We start from the raw sequence: 18,065 nt of genomic DNA, 5'->3' as shown, positions 1-18,065 counted from the left end.
CGGACCACCCTAACAAACGCGTGTTAGCGTTTAAGAGTGGTTGTTAGTTGGCCACCACTCTGAATGTTAATCTATTTCTTAAAAGAAAGTTTATTATTTTATTTATTTTATTTGTTAATTTTAGACATTTTTATTTAATTTTGTTATTAAATTTATACTCTGCAGTTATCAAGTAGATTGAATTTTGACATGTTTAATTTAAATAATAATAATTACAACTATAATTTTTTTTTATTGAATTTTTCGGCCCTCCTCTTAACAAACTCTCAATTGTAATGGACGGTTAGCTCCTTTTTGTAACGAATCACTTAGTTTTTACGCAGATTAATACGCTCTCTCTTCATTCCATCTCGCAATGCGGCTCTTTACGTTTTCCTTGTACGGACTCATCCCTCCATCACTCCATGGCAGGTCTCTCTCCTCTCTACCTCTCTGTAAATGATTCATTTGAATTCTTGTACATAATTTTAATTTTAGATTTTAGATAGTGAGTGATGATCTTGTTAATATATTAATATTACTTTACTCACAGTAGGTCAACTAGTATTCTAGTATACTACATTTTTGAGGTGAATTTTGCGTTATACATGTGGATTGTCTATGGGTGAAAATAGGATTACCATGTTTGTTTTGAATAGAAGTTAGAAGCAATTAATGACTGCATTTTTTTTTTTTAATTTTTCATTTTTATTAGGCATTAGTTTCATTGAGAATAATCTATATGCAATGAAATTGTTAGTTTCTTATGAAGGAATGATCTATATAGAGTGAATATTGTTAGTCTCTTATGAAGGAATGATCTATTTGCAGTGAGTATTGTTAGTTTCTTATGAAGGAATGATCTATGTGCAGTGAATATTGTTAATGATCTATGTGCAGTGAATATTGTTAGTTTCTTACGAAGGAATGATATATGTGCAGTGAGTACTTTTAGTTTCTTATGAAGGAATGATCTATATAGAGTGGATATTGTTAGTTTCTTATGAAGGAATAATCTATGTGGGGTGAGTATTGTTAGTTTCTTATGAAGGAATGATCTATATGCAGTGAATATTGTTAGTTTCTTACGAAGGAATGATATATGTGCAGTGAGTACTTTTAGTTTCTTACGAAGGAATGATCTATATAGAGTGGATATTGTTAGTTTCTTATGAAGGAATAATCTATGTGGAGTGAGTATTGTTAGTTTCTTATGAAGGAATGATCTATGTGGAGTGAATATTGTTAGTTTCTTACGAAGGAATGATCTATGTGCAGTGAGTACTGTTAGTTTCTTATGAAGGAATAATCTATGTGCAGTGGATATTGTTAGTTCCTTATGAAGGAATGATCTATGCGCAGTGAATATTGTTGGTTTATTATGAAGGAATGATATATGTGTAGTGAATATTGTTAGTTTCTTATGAAGGTGGAATGATCTATGTGTATTGAATATTGATAGTTTCTTATAAGGAAAAGATTTTGATTCCCGTTCTTAATATTTGCCAATACTGAACAAGCAATTTAGTTAGTTTTTGCAAAAGCGAACGAAGCAAATCTACTTGTGCAGCAGAGTATTGATGAAGCTAGCTAGTTTAGTTTTCATTAATCTCTATTATATTGGTAGGTGGGTGAAAGTTCTTCCGTTGACTGCATATTATTTGTGATTTCCTGCTGAATTGTTTACCATCTGTATTGATGCATAGCAGACATTGAAGATGGTTCAAATAGAAGGGGCCCACTTATGAAGCTCAAACGGTCGCATTTTTGGCTCCAATTGGCTCTTAATATGGTTTTCCTTCTTGTTGGTCAGGCGGCTGCTATTATTCTTGGAAGATTTTACTATGAGAAAGGTGGAAATAGTAAATGGTTAGCCACTCTTGTTCAAACAGCTGGTTTCCCTATTCTTTTAATTCCTTATTATTTTCTTATTCCTTCTCCCAAAGAACAATCAAATTCATCAAACCCACCTCCGCCTCCGCCTTCTATCATCAAAGTTACAATTATCTATTTCTTACTTGGTGCCCTCATTGCCGGGGATAAGATGCTATACTCTACTGCATTGTTGTACCTCTCAGCCTCAACCTATTCCCTCATATGTGCCACACTGCTAGTCTTTAATGCTATTTTTTCTTTCTTCATTAATAGTAAAAAATTTACACTGTCGATTTTCAACTCCGTGATTGCCCTTACATCTGCTGCTGTTCTGCTTGCCATTAACGAGGACTCTGATAAGCCTTTGGGCATCACTAGGTGGAAATATATAATCGGAATTATAGCGGCTACTGTGGCTTCTGCACTGTACTCCCTCATCCTTCCACTGATGGAATTCTCATTTCAGAAAGTTATAAAGAAAGAAACGTTTTCTGTGGTTCTGGAAATGCAAATATACACATCACTGGTAGCCACTGGTATCTCTACCATTGGGCTGTTTGCTAGTGGGGAATGGAGGTCTCTGTCGGGAGAAATGCACGCCTTCACCACAGGAAAAGCCGCCTATGTGCAGGTTCTGGTATGGACAGCCTTGGGATGGCAGATTGCTGCAGTTGGCGTCGTGGGTTTAATTTTTGTGGCGTCCTCCTCGCTCTTCTCCAATGTTATCAGCACATTCTCTTTGGCTGTTACTCCCATCGCTTCGGTGATCATCCTGCATGACAAGATGAATGTTGTCAAGGTGATTGCTTTGCTAATGGTAATGTGGGGCTTTGGAAGTTACATATATCAGAAGTACCTGGATGATACCAAGGCAAGAAAAACACATTTTGCTTCTGCTGATTCTGCAACTAATGGTTCTTCTTGTTAGTCATCATTGGATAGGTCAAACAATTTAATGTAGAAATACTCCCTGCATATGAGCTCATTATATTGTATTGTTCTTTCGGCAAAACCAGTATGATCACTCACTTGCTTTATGTAGACAGTTTCCCGCCCTCACCAGTGCCAGGTACAAGCTCGTCATCTTAGGAGACGAGTCTGTCGGCAAAAGCAGTATCATCACTCGCTTTATGATCGACAAGTTCTATAACAAATACGAGGTAAATGTGCCTGTGATTAGTTTATTATAGTTTGATTTAAGCTTTTGCCGTCGAAGTTAGTGGAATTCAATCACTTGTGCATTTTTTAGCTGATCGTTCTGGCTGTGACTCCTGCATTCCGTTTGATTTACTGATTTTTGTTGGAACTAAAATTGACTCTTTGTTAAGTTGGCATTTAGTTTATTTATGATCTGAATGTATTTGCTTTCTCATTCAAGTCTGCTAGGAATTGAATTTTGTGTTGAAGTCTGAGACTGTTTGTATGTAGTTCCTTTTCTTTTATTTTCGGATCCTTAACCAGGAATTTCCACCAATCAGACACTTCAGATCAGTTGACAACCTTTTGGTAGCGGCTTTTGTATCTGTAGAAAGTATATATTATCTGCAAATAAACTAATAGTACATTAACTTAACAAAGGTGAAAGAACACCAACATTAGTTGTATTTTAATTTATTATTTGGACTTGGATCATTCTTATTGGCTTTGTCAACTAAATTGCAGAATTTCTTTACTGCTACGTGGAAAACATACTGTGTTTTCGTCCTAAATTCACTTTAAAAATCTTTCAGGCAACAATTGGCATTGATTTCCTGTCAAAGAAAGTGTACCTTGAAGATCATGAAGTAAGACTGCAGATTTGGTAAGTTATGTTTCTGAATAAATGGATTTTTTAAGCTATTTATCGCGTTTTTAATATGTGCTTATAATTTCACTTCTCAAACATCCATTTGTATTAACAAATTCTTGATTAATACTTCGTATTCTCTTTCTATCTCTTGTACATAAGATGTATTGTTAGTTTGTTACTATTGTAGTGATCCTACGTGTGGACCAATGTAGGGTAGCTTGCTGATCTGATTAAGTCCAATTGCTTTCTTCCCATATTCCTTATCTTGAATGTTATCTTTCTAGTTGCACTAGAAACTTTTCTTCAACTAATCTTATTGATGTATACTCTTCCTATGTAGTATGTGATACATAGTATTTACACTGGAATAATATTAGACTATCTTCTCGATTACACTGTGAAATTAATATGCTACATATGTTGGAACTGTTATTGGATTGATATTTGTTTTTTTTTTTTTTTTTAATAAATGCTTCTTAAATCGCTCTACTTCTGTGGTGGCGAAAAAGGGATACTGCAGGGATAGAGAGATTTAAGAGTCTTATACCAAGCTATATCAGAGACTCAGATTGTTCTGTTATTGTGTACGATGTTGCAAGTACGCTCTCTAATCTTTATGGCTTCCTTTTCATTTGATGAAAAGCTTGCTTGGTTTCAAGAAACATGGTCCAAATTGAGATCGCTTATTAGTAGCTTCATCATATATTCATAAGCCATTTGTTTTCTCAGCCTATGCAAAATATTTTTTTGTCACTTGATGTCATGACATTTTCTTTATGCTCAGATAGGCAGTCCTTCCTTAATACTTCAAAGTGGATTGAGAAGGTTCGGGATGATCTTGGAAGGGATGCTATCATTATTCTTGTTGGGAATAAAACTGATCTCGTTGAAAAAAGGTTCCCGTGCATTTTGTTCAATTTTTCGTGCTTTATACATGATTAGTAGATCTTCAATCTATATTCTTACTATTTTATATTTTAAATCTCTTGTTACTATTAATAACTAAGTTTTTAACATTTGACCACCTATCTTATCAATGGATTATAAGGCTTATGTGTAGGTTAAGAGTTGTGTGGTTTTTGTTTTTAATTGATTGGATATTATTAACAGGCAAGTTTCAAAAGAGGAGGGAGAAGCTAAAGCTCGAGAACTAGATGTCATATTTTTTGAAACCAGTGCAAAGTCTGGCTGGAATATAAAGGTAAGTGACAAGTCAATGTCATTCTAACTGGGATTTCTCAAAGAATATTACATAATTCTGAATTTGAGAAATGAAAATAGTATTTTATTGTTGTCAGTTAAAATTTGTGTTCCATAGCTGTAGATTTGTACACATGGTTGGCTGGTTAACTAACTCATTTTGCTGCAACACCTTGCAATATTTGCAGCCGCTATTTAGGAAAATTGGTGAAGGCTTGTCAGGATGGAGCCATTATCGTCGGGAGTTATACTACATGTATTCTAAAATTCTACGTCCTAACTTTTACTCCAAGATGCAACGAATTAAGAATATGATATTTTCATTATGTGAGTCTAAAAAAAGAATGTACGCACCAATAATTTGTGAGAATGAGAGTTAAAAGTCTATCGTCAACTAAACAAGAAGACGTGATTGATGCGAACCTCAAGTCAATTACCAGTACAAATCCTGCTTAGTCACAACAGTTAGGAGGATTTTTTTTTTTATTTTTTTTGTCTAATGTGTTCGATTGCCCAAAGTATGCATGAAATATCAGAAGTAAAAGGACCAAACTTAAGACTTAAGGGGGCGTTTGTTCACGGAATATTAGTTTGGTGGAAATGTTAGATTCTTGTGTTTGGTTAAAACTGAGATATGTAATATAATAATGTTTGGTTTAAGGGATATGTTTTTATTATGCAATAATGTTTTTTTACTTTAATACCATTGACATATTTTTGTGTATTTTAATAAATTTTCAAAATTAAAATTAAAATAAATAAATAAGGGAATTGTAACATATATAAGTACATGATTTAAAAATAATTAAATATGATACGTATAATAAATTAACATAAAATATGTATTTTATACTAATTAGAATTAAAAGGGTAAAAATAGAAATTATGCACATGAATCTTATAAAACCTAAAGTTGTAGAGAAATTACATTCTCTTCAAAATCTAATGTGGAGGAAATCTTATATTTGTGAGAGAATGTTGTCCGGACTCATCACTCCATGGCAGGTCTCTCTCCTCTCTACCTCTCTGTAAATTATTCATTTGAAATCATTTTAATTTTAGATTTTAGATTTTAGATTGTGAGTGATGATCTTGTTAATATATTACTTTACTAAGTCAACTAGTATTCTAGTATACTACATTTTTTGAGTTGAATTTTGCGTTATACATGTGGATTGTCTATGGGAAAAAATAGGATTACCATGTTTGTTTTGAATAGAAATTAGAAGCAATTAATGACTGCATTTATTTTTTATTTTTTGTTGGGTATTAGTTTCATTGAGAATGATCTATGTGCATTTGTTTTGAATATTGTTTCCCTCATTATTTCACTGTATTTCTCTATCTCAATATACACTTCACTATTTAGAGTTCAATACTTATAAATGTTAGTAGATTGTTAGAGGAAGTCTCCTAACTACCCATTTGAATTTTGAAATAAGTGGTTAGGAGTTTCCCTTAGCTTGTATGTAAGCATAGGCTTCCTGTACTCAATCTATTCAGTTCATTATCGCAATACATATATAAACACTTCCTTTTAGAATTCAACATGGTATCAGAGCCATAGATGTGGGTGGTGGGCTTTGGTCGGAACGAAGAGGCGCCGCCGCCGGGAGGATCGGAGCAGTCATCGGAAGGTCCACGCGCCACCGCACTCCCGGAGCTCCGACGCCACGCGCCGGCGCGTGCGGTGTTCTCCGACGTCGCCGACGCGGCTGGGTTCGTCTCCGTGCGCCCGACACTCCTATATGAATATCTCCGTCCGGTGTTGAGGGGATTTTGAGTGGGCTGTTCTCCAGATCTGCTTTGCTGCGTGAGAAGTGAAGCTGTTTTTTCCAGATCTGCGTTGCTGCGTGAGGTGAAGCTGGGTTGGGCTTTGTCATCTGCTTAGAAGTAAAGCTACATTTCCAGGTTGGTTTTTTTTATTATGGCAAAAAATAGGACTATTACAGTGGTGTCAACACAATCTAAATTGGTTGATTTGGTGTTGGCACCTGATGGGTCCAATTTTGGGGAATGGAAGTTCCTAGTTGAAGTGAACTTGAAGGGTATGGGTAAAGCTGGACATTTAATTGAGACATGTCCGGATGACCCTACCGAAGCCCAAGCGTGGCAGAAAGATGATGACGGATTGTTTTCACGTATAATAAATTGTATTGATAGGAAGATAATCCTATCTTTACAGCACTGTAAGAGTGCGAAGGAAGTGTGGGAGTTAGTGAATCAGTGGTTTAGCGGGGCAAATAATTTAAGGAAGTTATATCAGTTATCCCAGGATGTTCATCGACCGTCTCAAAAAGGGCGGGACATCAGGGATTACTATTATGACTTCAAGAATGTGATTGAGGCATTATGTGCTGCTATGCCAATTACTGATAAAGTGGATAAAATGAAGAAACAACGTGATCAATTGCATATTTTTAGTTGGATTTCTGGATTGGATAAGGAGTATGATGTTTTGAAATCACAATTATTGGGGAATAAGGAATTAGACTCGCTCGACCAGGTTTTTTCTATGGTTCAAAATGCGTCAGTGAATCTTGGTACTGATAGTACGTTGGAGAAACAAGTCTTTTTCTCACAGGGAGATAGTGGGACTGATAGTCGAGGAGGTCGGTCCAGGGGACGAGGTAGAGGGCGCGGAGGAGGTCGTGGGCAAAGGGCTTGCTATAATTGTGGTGATCCCGGTCACCTGCGTGTTTCTTAATAAACCGCTTACCTACAAGGGTCCTTGGGGGTCAGAGTCCTTGTCATTTCGTCTATCCATCCAAACCATTGTTTTGCCTCCCTCCTAAAGTGTTTGGGTGTACGTGTTTTGTCCAGGATGTTCGTCCTCAAAGAGGGAAACTCGATCCTAAGTCATTAAAATGTATTTTCCTGGGATATTCAAGTACTCAAAAAGGGTATCGGTGTTACTCCCCGGATTTGGGGCGATACTTGGTTTCTGCAGATGTCTCATTCTTCGAGAATACTCTATTCACAGAGGAGTTCTCCAGTTCGTCTGGTTGTAGTTCCGAGACAGATGATTTTCTGACATATACTGTTACTATTCCTGACTCCGTAGGAGTGGATTCTAGGCCTCCTGTTACGCAGGTCTATCACAGGCGGCCCAGAGAAGGTGATACGCGTGCAGCCCCACCGGTTCCACTAGTAAATCCTCCCTTACCAGAATCTTCGTCGACAGACCAGGATGTTCCTATCGCTGTTCGGAAAGGTACGCGCCGTTGTGTTCGTCCCGTTCCGTCCTTTATGTCATATACCAATTTATCGGCGTCTTCACGTGCTTTTGTGTCCCAGTTAGAGTCTGTTCCTGTTCCGAAATCTTTGAGTCAGGCAATGTCCCATGATGGTTGGAGGCGTGCGATGGTAGAGGAGGTAGACGCCCTGGAGGAGAACCAGACTTGGGATCTAGTACAACTTCCCCCTGGTAAGGTTGCTATTGGGTGTAAATGGGTGTATGTGGTGAAAATGAACCCGGATGGTTCTGTGTGGCTAGACTCAAAGCGCGCTTGGTGGCAAAGGGGTACGCCCAGACGTATGGTATAGATTATACCGAGACGTTCTCTCCAGTGGCCAAGTTAACTTCTGTGCGGATATTTATCTCTTTGGCAGCTTCGAGTCATTGGCCCTTGCATCAGCTTGATGTGAAGAACGCTTTCCTACATGGCTACTTGCGTGAGGAGGTTTATATGGAGCAACCACCGGGGTTTGTTGCTCAGGGGGAGTTTGGGAAAGTGTGCAAGCTGAAGAGGTCTTTATATGGCTGAAGCAGTCTCCGCGTGCGTGGTTTGGGCGGTTTAGCAATCCAGTTGTTGAGTTTGGAATGCAGATAAGTGCATATGATCATACTGTCTTTTACAAACATACTAACTATGGGTGTGTTTTGTTGATAGTATATGTAGATGATATTGTTATTACAGGCAGTGATGCAAGTGGGATTGAGGCACTCAAGTCCTTTCTCGGATCTGAGTTTCATAATAAGGATCTGGGAGTATTGAAGTACTTTCTGGGAATTGAAGTTGCACGCTCTAAGAAAGGCATATTCCTCTCACAGAGGAAATATGTGTTGGACTTGCTCGGGACACGGGGCTGCTTGGGTCAAAACCGTGTGATACGCCCATGGATCAAGGCGTGAAGTTACTGGCAGGAGAAGGGGAGCCGGTTGAAGATCCGGAGAGGTACAGGAGGTTAGTGGGAAAACTAAATTATCTCACAATTACCCGTCCAGATATTGCATTTCCAGTGAGTGTGGTTAGTCAATTCATGAGTGCACCGACGCAGACTCACTGGGAAGCGGCGGTTCGGATTGTGAAACACTTGAAAGGTGCTCCTGGAAAAGGGATCCTTTATGCTGATCACGGGTATATACGTGTTGAGGCGTTCTCCGATGCAGACTGGGCTGGTTCACCGGGTGATAGGAAGTCTATGACAGGCTATTGTGTGTTTGTAGGAGGCAATTTGGTCTCGTGGAAGAGTAAGAAGCAGAATGTGGTGTCACGCTCAAGTGCTGAATCGGAATACCGAGCTATGGCTCATGTGGCGAGCGAAATAGTCTGGGTGCGTAACATTCTAAAAGAAGTGGGTGTTGAAGTGAAGTTACCGATAGATTTGTGGTGTGATAACTGTGCTGCCATACACATCGCGAATAATCCAGTCTTTCACGAGCGGACGAAGCATATTGAAGTTGACTGCCATTTTATACGGGAAAAAGTGGAGCAAGGACTAATATCACTTACACACGTTCGGAGCGGTGATCAACTGGCTGACATATTCATGAAAGGGTTGTGTAAGAGTCGGGTTTCATATATATGTAACAAGTTGGGCATGTTTGATATCTATGAGGGGGAGTGTTAGTAGGTTGTTAGAGGAAGTCTCCTAACTACCCATTTGAATTTTGAAATAAGTGGTTAGGAGTTTCCCTTAGCTTGTATATAAGCATAGGCTTCCTGTACTCAATCTATTCAGTTCATTATCGCAATACATATATAAACACTTCCTTTTAGAATTCAACAATAAATGAATAATCTACCTGCAGTGAATATTGTTTGTTTCTTATGAAGGAATGAATGAATGATCTATGTGCAGTGAGTATTATTTGATTCTTAGTTTCTTATGAAGAAATGATCTATGTGCAGTGAGTATTATTTGTTTCTTAGTTTCTTATGAAGGAATGATCTATGTGCAGTGAGTATTGTTAGTTTCTTATGAATGAATGATCCATGTGTAGTGAATATTGATAGTTTCTTATAAGGGAAAGATTTTGATTCCCGTTCTTAAAATTTGCCAATACTAAACAAGCAATTTAGTTAGTTTTTGCAAAAGGGAACGAAGCGAATCTACTTGTGCAGCAGAGTATTGATGAAGCTAGGTAGTTTAGTTTTGATTAATCTCTATTATATTGGTAGGTGGGTGAAAGTTCTTTCGTGGACTGCATATTATTTATGATTTCCTGTTGAATTCTTTACCATCTGTATTGATACATAGCAGGCGTTGAAGATGATTCAAATGAGAGGCAGCTGCTTATGAAGCTCGAACGGTTGCATTTTGGCTCCAATCGGCTCTTAATATGGTTTTCCTTCTTGTTGGTCAGGCCGCTGCTATTATTGTTGGAAAAATTTACTATGAGAAAGGTGGAAAAAGTAAATGGTTAGCCACTCTTATCCAAACAGCTGGTTTCCCTATTCTTTTAATTCCTTATTGTCTTATTCCTTTTCCCAAACAACAATCATATTCATCAAACCAACCTCTGCCTCCGCCTTCTATCATCAAAGTTACAATTATCTATTTCTTACTTGGTGCCCTCATTGCTGGGGGTAAGATGCTATTTTCAACTGCACTGTTGTACCTCTCAGCCTCAACCTATTCCCTCGTATGTTTTTTGTGGTTCTGGAAATGCAAATATACACATCACTCATAGCCACTGGTATCTCCACCATCGGGCTGTTTGCTAGTGGGGAATGGAGGACTCTGTCGGGAGAAATGCACGCCTTCACCACAGGAAAAGCTGCCTATGTGCAGGTTCTGGTATGGACAGCCGTGGGATGGCAGATTGCTGCAGTTGGTGTCGTGGGTTTAATTTTTGTGGTGTCCTCGCTATTCTCCAATGTTATCAGCACACTCTCGTTGGATGTAGAAATAATGCAAAAGCAGTATCGTCACTTGTCTTCTTGCCTCCATAAGTACAGGCTCGTCTTCTTAGGAGACGAGTCTGTCGGCAAAACCATGATCATCACTCGCTTTATGCACGACAAGTTCGATAACACATACAAGGTGAATGCACCTGCTGTTAGTTTATTATATTTTGATTTAAGCTTTTGCCGTCGAAGTTAGTGAAATTCAGTCACTTTTTGTGCATTTTTTTTGTTCTCTGATCACTCTTGCATTCCGTTCGATTTACTGATTTTTGTTGGAACTTAAATTGACTCTTTGTTAAGTTGGCATTTAGTTTATTGATGATGATCTGATTGTATTTGCTTTCTCATTCTAGTCTTCTAGGAATTTAATTTTGTGTTGAAGTTTTAACCAGGACTTTCCACCAATCAGACACTTCAGATCAGTTTAACAGTGACAACCTTTTGTATCTGTAGAAAGTATGATCTGCAAATAAACTAATAGTATATCTCAACTTAACATAGGTGAAAGAACACCAACATTAATCCAGCGTAACTTCCCTCATTCATAATTTTATTTTAATTTATTATTTGCACTTTGATCGTTGTTATTGGCTTTGTGAACTAAATTGCAGAATTTCTTTACACCTACGTGGAAAACTTACTGTGCTTTCATCCTAAATTCACTTTAACAATCTTTCAGCCAACAATTGTCGTTAATTTCTTTTCAAAGAAAGTGTACCTTGAAGATTGTGATGTAACACTGCGGCTTTGGTAAGTTATGCTTCTGAATAAATGATTTTTTGAGGCTTTTACCGTGTTTCCGATATGCGGCATATAATTTCACTTCTCAAGCATCTATTTGTATTGACAAATTCTTGATTTAAATTATGCTTTTGAATTAATGATGATTTTTTAGGCTTTTATTGCATCTCCACTGTCGGCATATAATTTCACTTCTCAAGCATCCATTTGTATTGAAAAACTCTTGATTTAAGTTATGCTTCTGAATAAATGATTTTTTAGGCTTTTATCACGTTTCCAATATGCTGCATATAATTCTACTTCTCAAGTCCATTTGTATTGACAAATTATTGATTTAAGTTAATACTTCTGAATAAATAATTTTTCGAGGCTTCTATCGTGATTTCAATGTGACATATAATTTCACTCAAGCATCCATTTGTATTGGCAAATTCTTGATTAATATTCTCTTCCTATCTCTTGTACATAAGATGTATTGTAGTGATGCTATGTTTGGACTAACTTATGATAGCTTGCTGATCTGATTAAGCATTGCAATTGCTTTCTTCCCATATTCCTTATCTTGACATTATCTTTCTAGTTGCACTAGAAACGTTTCTTCAGCTAATCTTATTGATGTATACTCTTCCTATGGAGTATGTGATACATAGTATTTACACTGGAATAATATTAAACTACCTTCTCGATTACACTGTTAATTTAATATGCTACATATGCTGGATCTGTTATTGGATTGATATTTGCTTTTGTACAAATGTTTCTTAAATCACTCTACTTCTGTGGTGGCAAAAAAGGGATACTACAGGACAAGAGATAGTTAGGAGTTGTCTTATACCAAGCGTAATCAGAGACTCAGATGGTGCTGTTATTGTGTATGATGTTGCAAGTACACTCTCTAATCTTTATGGCTTCCTTTTCATTTGATGAAAAGCTTGCTTAGTTTGAAGAAACATGGTACAAATTGAGATTTTGGTTATTAGCAGCTTCATCATATATTCATATGCAATTTCTTTTTCTCGGCCTATGCAAAATATTTGTTTGCTGACTTGATGTCGCCACATTTTCTTTATGCTCAGATAGGCAGTCCTTCCTTAATACTTCAAAGTGGATTGAGGAGGTTCGGACTGGGAATGGGAGTAATGTTATCATTGTTCTTGTTGGGAATAAAACTGACCTTGTTGAAAAAAGGTTCCTTCCCGTACATCCTTTTCCTGCTGCTTTATACATGATTAGTAGATCTTATTAATAATAACTAAGTTTTCAACATTTAACGTCGAACTGATGTTATCAATCCAATCCTGTTGTGTCTGTCTGGATCTTACATGTTATGCTATGCTATGCTGTCTTTTGAACCTAAAGTAGCGTATCTGTAAAGCCAAAGCCGCCTGTCCTTGATTGCATTCGAGTCCTACCCATTGTTGATCGTCTATCAGGAAAGGAAGTGTTAAAGATACAGTCGTCGATTGCCATTATAGTTTACTTAATTGTGAGCTCATTTCTTCTATATCAGTTCTACACCTATATGTAATATGTCATCCCTCCTTTCAGTCGAAATTTGTTTGTATGGATTTTTGCAGTTCTGTGAAACAAAGTAAAGCAGCAGTTTTATTAGATTTCAAGGATTATTAGCTGTAAGTTGCTGCACTTTGACAGAGCCTGAACATGAAAAAACTCAATAAGAAATGCACATTGATAAGGTTGCTCTCTTAAGTACTTTTATATTTTTATATTCAAATAACCCATGATTGTCTGGCAAGATTGTTTGCTTTTGGTCTATAGTGCGGAATACTATTTGGCCAAGAAAAATGTGCAATTTGGTTCTATCTTGCAGCACCTTAATTTGACCTAAATATGGTCCAATAGGTCCATCGTTAGTAATAAATCAAATTACACATGCCACATGATCGAGCTCTGGCAGTATTCTCATCGGAAACACTAAGTACTGGTCATCATAATTTATCCTACTCTACTATTCTGTCAACTCGAAATGTAGAGTCTTTTAAAGGTAAGAAAATTTTGCCGTTTATGGACAAATAATAAATCTAATTTCATCCGTGCAGAACTTTTGCTCTTTGCTTATGGCCAAAAATATGAGATTTTTTTTAAAAAAAAAAAAAAAGAAAAAAAAAAGATGAGTTGTTCACATGATTCTGAAGTGCTCCTTTCTACTTTTGCAGCCAACTCCATAGTCCACACATTCAGGTCCAAGATTCATTCACCCAAACTCTATTCCCCCTTTTTTGTCCGATATGTTCGATTTTAAGCTCTACACGTTTCCATCAATCATTGGCTTACCTTGGCGTGCAATTTATTTATTTCATACGTCCCTATATATATTTATTATAAAATGCTCCCCACCCATTCCAATTACTACTACTTATTAGCCACTTCTGATTTTTTTTTTTTAAATGAAAACTATTTATATTTATGGATTATCATTCACTATTAGTTACTTCCGAATTGAAAAAGAAAATTATTTATATTTACTTCATCTTAAATTAATAAGAAATATATGTATCTAATGAAATTGATACATTTATGAGTAACAATTGTAGAAATTTCTGACACGATTCATATTTATTTTATTTTCAGACAAATTATCATATTTAAATTTTCAGACAAATTATCATATTTAATAGAGATATCTACAATTAAACGAAAAAATTAATCAGGACAAATTATCATATTTAATAAAGATGTCTACAATTAAATGAAAGAATTAATCATTGTATCTGACGGTGAAAATCTTACACTATAACAAAAATGTATTGAAAGATCCTATATATGTATATTATATTAAAGGATTGTACTCATATTTTTTTTTGAATGCTACTAGCTCTATTACATTGTAGTATCTGTTTATATACTTTCTCAACCTACTGAAACACAAAGAGCTAATAACGCTTCCACTGAGACTCGAACTTACAACATTCCAAATGGAAGTCCAAGGATTGTACTCATATGGGATAGAATTGATTAAAAAATAAATGCAAGGGGTCAGACCGCAAGAATATCTCAAAAGGAATTTATAAGGGTCCCTCCCAACAAGTTGTCAATTGTAAATTGTAAATTGACAAAATGGCATGATGGGTTCTTTTTTTTTTTTGACAAAGGCATGATGGGTTCTTCTTCATTGAAATTCCATTTTTTATTTTTAATTTTTAATGATTCCCATATAATTTCTCTGCTAATAATTGGCTCCTTAATCTTCGTTTCCATCTCTCAATCTCTGCCGAGTGCCGACTCTTTACGCTACATCCTCCCATGGCAGGTCTGTTTCCTCTCCCCTCTCTGTATATGAGTGTCTGAGTCTTGTGTATAAAGGATCATATCACTTTTTATTTTTTATTTTTTTGATTAATTTTTGGGGTTGTGTTCGAAATCTTAGAAATTTTGTTTGTAGTATATGTGTTTTTCTATTATATTTGCTTTAGAGTTTAGCTTGGCGAGTGATGATCTTGTTAATATATTGTTTTACCCACTACGGGTAACGACTGTACTTTTCTACTACTGCTTTTTCTGTTTTTGGGTTGAATTAAATGGGGTGACCATGTTTGTGTTTTGGATAGAAGCTAAACTAAATTAATGCATAAATTGTGGATTTTTTTTAGTTAGTTGCGATTTGGAATGATCAATGTGCTGTGAATGTTGTTGAATTCTTATAAAGGTCGATTTTGATTCCCATTCTCAGTATTACCTCATAGTGGAATTGCAATTTAGATAGTTTCTGCAGAAAGGGGGAAAATGAATCTACTTGTGCTACAGTGTATTGAAGATGTAAGTTGTTTGTTTGTTTTTTTTTTTTTTTTTTTTAGTTCCTAGGAAACCTGCAATCACTATTCGAGGGTGTGCACTAGGTAAACTCTGATTTGTTTGTGATCCTAGGTGGCAAATGACCACAAGGAGGTAAATCAGAAGACCGTCGTCCCTATTGTGTGTTGAGCTTGTAACCTTGTTGTTACCATTTACCAAGTCAACTGTCTGACTAACTTGGCGGGGGTTGTTGGCCCTTGTTTGTTTCATTTTAGCTCAATGTTGGGACTTGGGAGTTCATGTTGTGTATTTCTATTGGTTTTGTTCATGCTAGTTTTCATTAATCTCTGTTGCATAGGTAGATGGGTGGAAATGCTTTTGCATAATCTAATTCTGCTGCTTTATGATTTCCTGCTGAATTGGTTACCATCTGTCTTGATTTGTAGCAGAAAACGAAACGCCAATTTTGGTGAAAGAAGATGATTCAGACACACAGAACCCGCTTATGAAACTCAAACGCTTTGACTTTTGGCTGCTATTGGCTCTTAATGTGGGTTTCCTTCTAGTGGGTCAGGCGGCTGCTATTATTCTTGGAAGAATTTACTATGATAAAGGTGGAAATAGTACATGGTTAGCCACTCTTGTCCAAACTGCTGGTTTCCCTATTCTTTTAATTCCTTATTTTCTTATCCCTTCTCCCAAAGAACAATCAGATTCATCAAACCAACCTCCACCTCTGCCTTCTATCATCAAAGTCACGGTTATCTATTTCTTTCTTGGTACCCTCATTGCCGGGGATAACATGCTATATTCCATTGCACTGTTGTACCTCTCAGCCTCAACCTATTCCCTCATATGTGCAACACAGCTAGTCTTTAACGCAATATTTGCTTTCTTCATTAATAGTCAAAAATTTACGTCTTTGATTTTCAACTCCGTGATTGCCCTTACATTATCTGCTGCTCTGCTTGCCATTAACGAGGACTCTGATAAGCCCTCGGGTGTCACTAGCTGGAAATATATTCTTGGAATTATAGCTGCTACTGTTGCTTCTGCACTGTACTCCCTCATACTTTCACTGATGCAACTCTCGTTTCAGAAAGTTATGAAGAAAGAAACGTTTTCTGTGGTTCTGGAAATGCAAATATACACATCACTCGTAGCCACCGGTGTCTCCACCATCGGGCTGTTTGCAAGTGGGGAATGGAGAAGTCTGTCGGGAGAAATGCAGGGTTTCACGACAGGAAAAGGCGCATATGTGCAGGTTTTGGTATGGACAGCCGTGGGATGGCAGATTGCTTCGGTTGGAGTTGTGGGTTTGATTTTTGTGGTGTCCTCGCTATTTTCTAATGTTATTAGCACGCTCTCGTTGGCTGTTACTCCCATTGCTTCGGTGATCATCCTGCACGACACGATGAATGGGGTCAAGATAATCGCCTTGCTAACTGCAATGTGGGGTTTTGGGAATTACATATATCAGAACTACTTGGATGATCTCAAGGCAAGAAAAAGACAAATTTCTTCTGCTGATACTGCAACTAATTGTTAGTCATCATTGGATAGGTGAAAGAATGTAGAGAAATACTGAGTAGCATAGGAGCTCATTGTTCTGAAATCTAACTTATCTGGAAAGTCTGCATTTAAACTTGATGAGTAGAAGCAAAAGAAGCTTTGGTATCAGCATCAAACCAGTTTTGTTGAATATATGAAGTTTATAGTTTATACTTCCATCCACATCATTTGATTTAGGCCAAGAAAGTGTTGCCAACTTATTAGTTCAATTATTGTTAATACCTTCAAAATCGGCTCGATCAAGGGGGCATTGACAAGAATTGAATTCATTACTTTCAAGTATAAGAGTCATGTTTTGCACATTCCTTTCATGGCATTTTTTTTTTTTTTTTGGGTGACAAAGGAAATCCAAAATCCTTATTTGAAGAAGATATGTAATGGGTAAGCTTTACAAGACGGTAAGGAATTTGACTGGCTGAAACTAAGAAAGTTAATAGGTTATTGTCCAACTTTGTTGGAGGCTCCCAATTGCTTATTACATCTATTCAAGTTGGTAGTGGGGATTAAGTTTATTTAATTCATTGCATGTGATTAGGGGTGTCAGTCGAAATTGAACAGTTGACTAAAAAAGATTGTAAACTTAAAGATTAGCATAACAAAATTGAGTTCACAGAAAATCAATTCTATAACGCAAAATTAATAAACACAACTTAACAAATTGGTCCCATAGAAATGTCATCTCACACTGTTTGGATGACTCATAATTGTTCTGAATACTTTTATTTTTTTCTAAAAAAAATAAAATTAGTCTAGTGTAAACCGGAAACTAATGAATTAGAAGAAAAAAAATGACAAAAAGAAATTTAATATACTAAGAGTGTGTTTGGTTCATGGATTTATACATTATGAATGAGAATCAAAATTTTAGTGTTTAACTGATAATTTTTAAAACACAACAATGAGATTTGATTAACATTTCAATTAAAAATCTCATTCTCTAATTAAAAATGAGTATCATCCCATCTTATTCCTAATCTAATTTTTATGTTTGGATTAGTACTTTTAGATTTTTTGTTTTAATA

The 18,065-nt window shown here is 36.4% G+C and overlaps 2 protein-coding genes across 6 annotated transcripts; both read left to right on the top strand.

Moving 5' to 3' along the window:
* The first annotated feature begins 325 nt into the window (after positions 1-325).
* Positions 326-17,241, top strand: LOC109182392 (probable purine permease 11). Of its 3 annotated transcripts, XM_019332580.1 has the most exons (4): positions 341-384; positions 14,970-14,989; positions 15,918-17,031; positions 17,101-17,151. In XM_019332580.1, exons 1-3 carry the CDS (start codon positions 356-358, stop codon positions 17,018-17,020), a joined length of 1,152 nt encoding a protein of 383 aa, XP_019188125.1. In that variant the 5' UTR covers positions 341-355; the 3' UTR covers positions 17,021-17,031; positions 17,101-17,151. The 3 variants fall into 3 exon arrangements, with proteins under 3 accessions (XP_019188134.1, XP_019188125.1, XP_019188118.1); XM_019332589.1 differs by having other exon boundaries at positions 326-384; positions 15,921-17,241; XM_019332573.1 differs by having other exon boundaries at positions 15,918-17,241.
* On the top strand, positions 337-5,228 carry LOC109182320 (probable purine permease 11). 3 transcript variants are annotated; one of them, XR_002054360.1, is made up of 8 exons: positions 337-411; positions 1,689-2,725; positions 2,901-3,014; positions 3,585-3,655; positions 4,153-4,241; positions 4,428-4,468; positions 4,754-4,844; positions 5,032-5,119. XR_002054360.1 is itself a non-coding variant. In XM_019332466.1 (8 exons), the coding sequence occupies exons 1-8, from the start codon at positions 405-407 to the stop codon at positions 5,221-5,223; spliced, it is 1,713 nt and encodes a 570-aa protein (XP_019188011.1). In that variant the 5' UTR covers positions 337-404; the 3' UTR covers positions 5,224-5,228. The 3 variants fall into 3 exon arrangements, 2 of the variants coding, with proteins under 2 accessions (XP_019188011.1, XP_019188023.1); XM_019332466.1 differs by having other exon boundaries at positions 4,428-4,539; positions 5,032-5,228; XM_019332478.1 differs by having other exon boundaries at positions 374-411; positions 1,793-2,725; positions 4,428-4,539; positions 5,032-5,228.
* Positions 17,242-18,065: the final 824 nt, after the last annotated feature.

The sequence above is a fragment of the Ipomoea nil genome, unplaced genomic scaffold (genome assembly GCF_001879475.1).
Source record: "Ipomoea nil cultivar Tokyo-kokei standard unplaced genomic scaffold, Asagao_1.1 scaffold0188, whole genome shotgun sequence".
Lineage (NCBI taxonomy): Eukaryota > Viridiplantae > Streptophyta > Magnoliopsida > Solanales > Convolvulaceae > Ipomoea > Ipomoea nil.
This window is presented reverse-complemented; position numbering and strand designations above follow the sequence as displayed.

Coding starts and splice junctions, on each gene's coding strand:
- LOC109182392 (XM_019332573.1), top strand. CDS start 356: ATGCGGCTCTTTACGTTTTCCTTGTACGG. Junction 385..14,969: donor TTTACGTTTTCCTTGTACGG/ACTCATCCCTCC, acceptor CCGACTCTTTAC/GCTACATCCTCCCATGGCAG. Junction 14,990..15,917: donor GCTACATCCTCCCATGGCAG/GTCTGTTTCCTC, acceptor CTTGATTTGTAG/CAGAAAACGAAACGCCAATT.
- LOC109182320 (XM_019332466.1), top strand. Junction 2,726..2,900: donor AGTACCTGGATGATACCAAG/GCAAGAAAAACA, acceptor TTATGTAGACAG/TTTCCCGCCCTCACCAGTGC. Junction 4,540..4,753: donor ACTGATCTCGTTGAAAAAAG/GTTCCCGTGCAT, acceptor TATTATTAACAG/GCAAGTTTCAAAAGAGGAGG.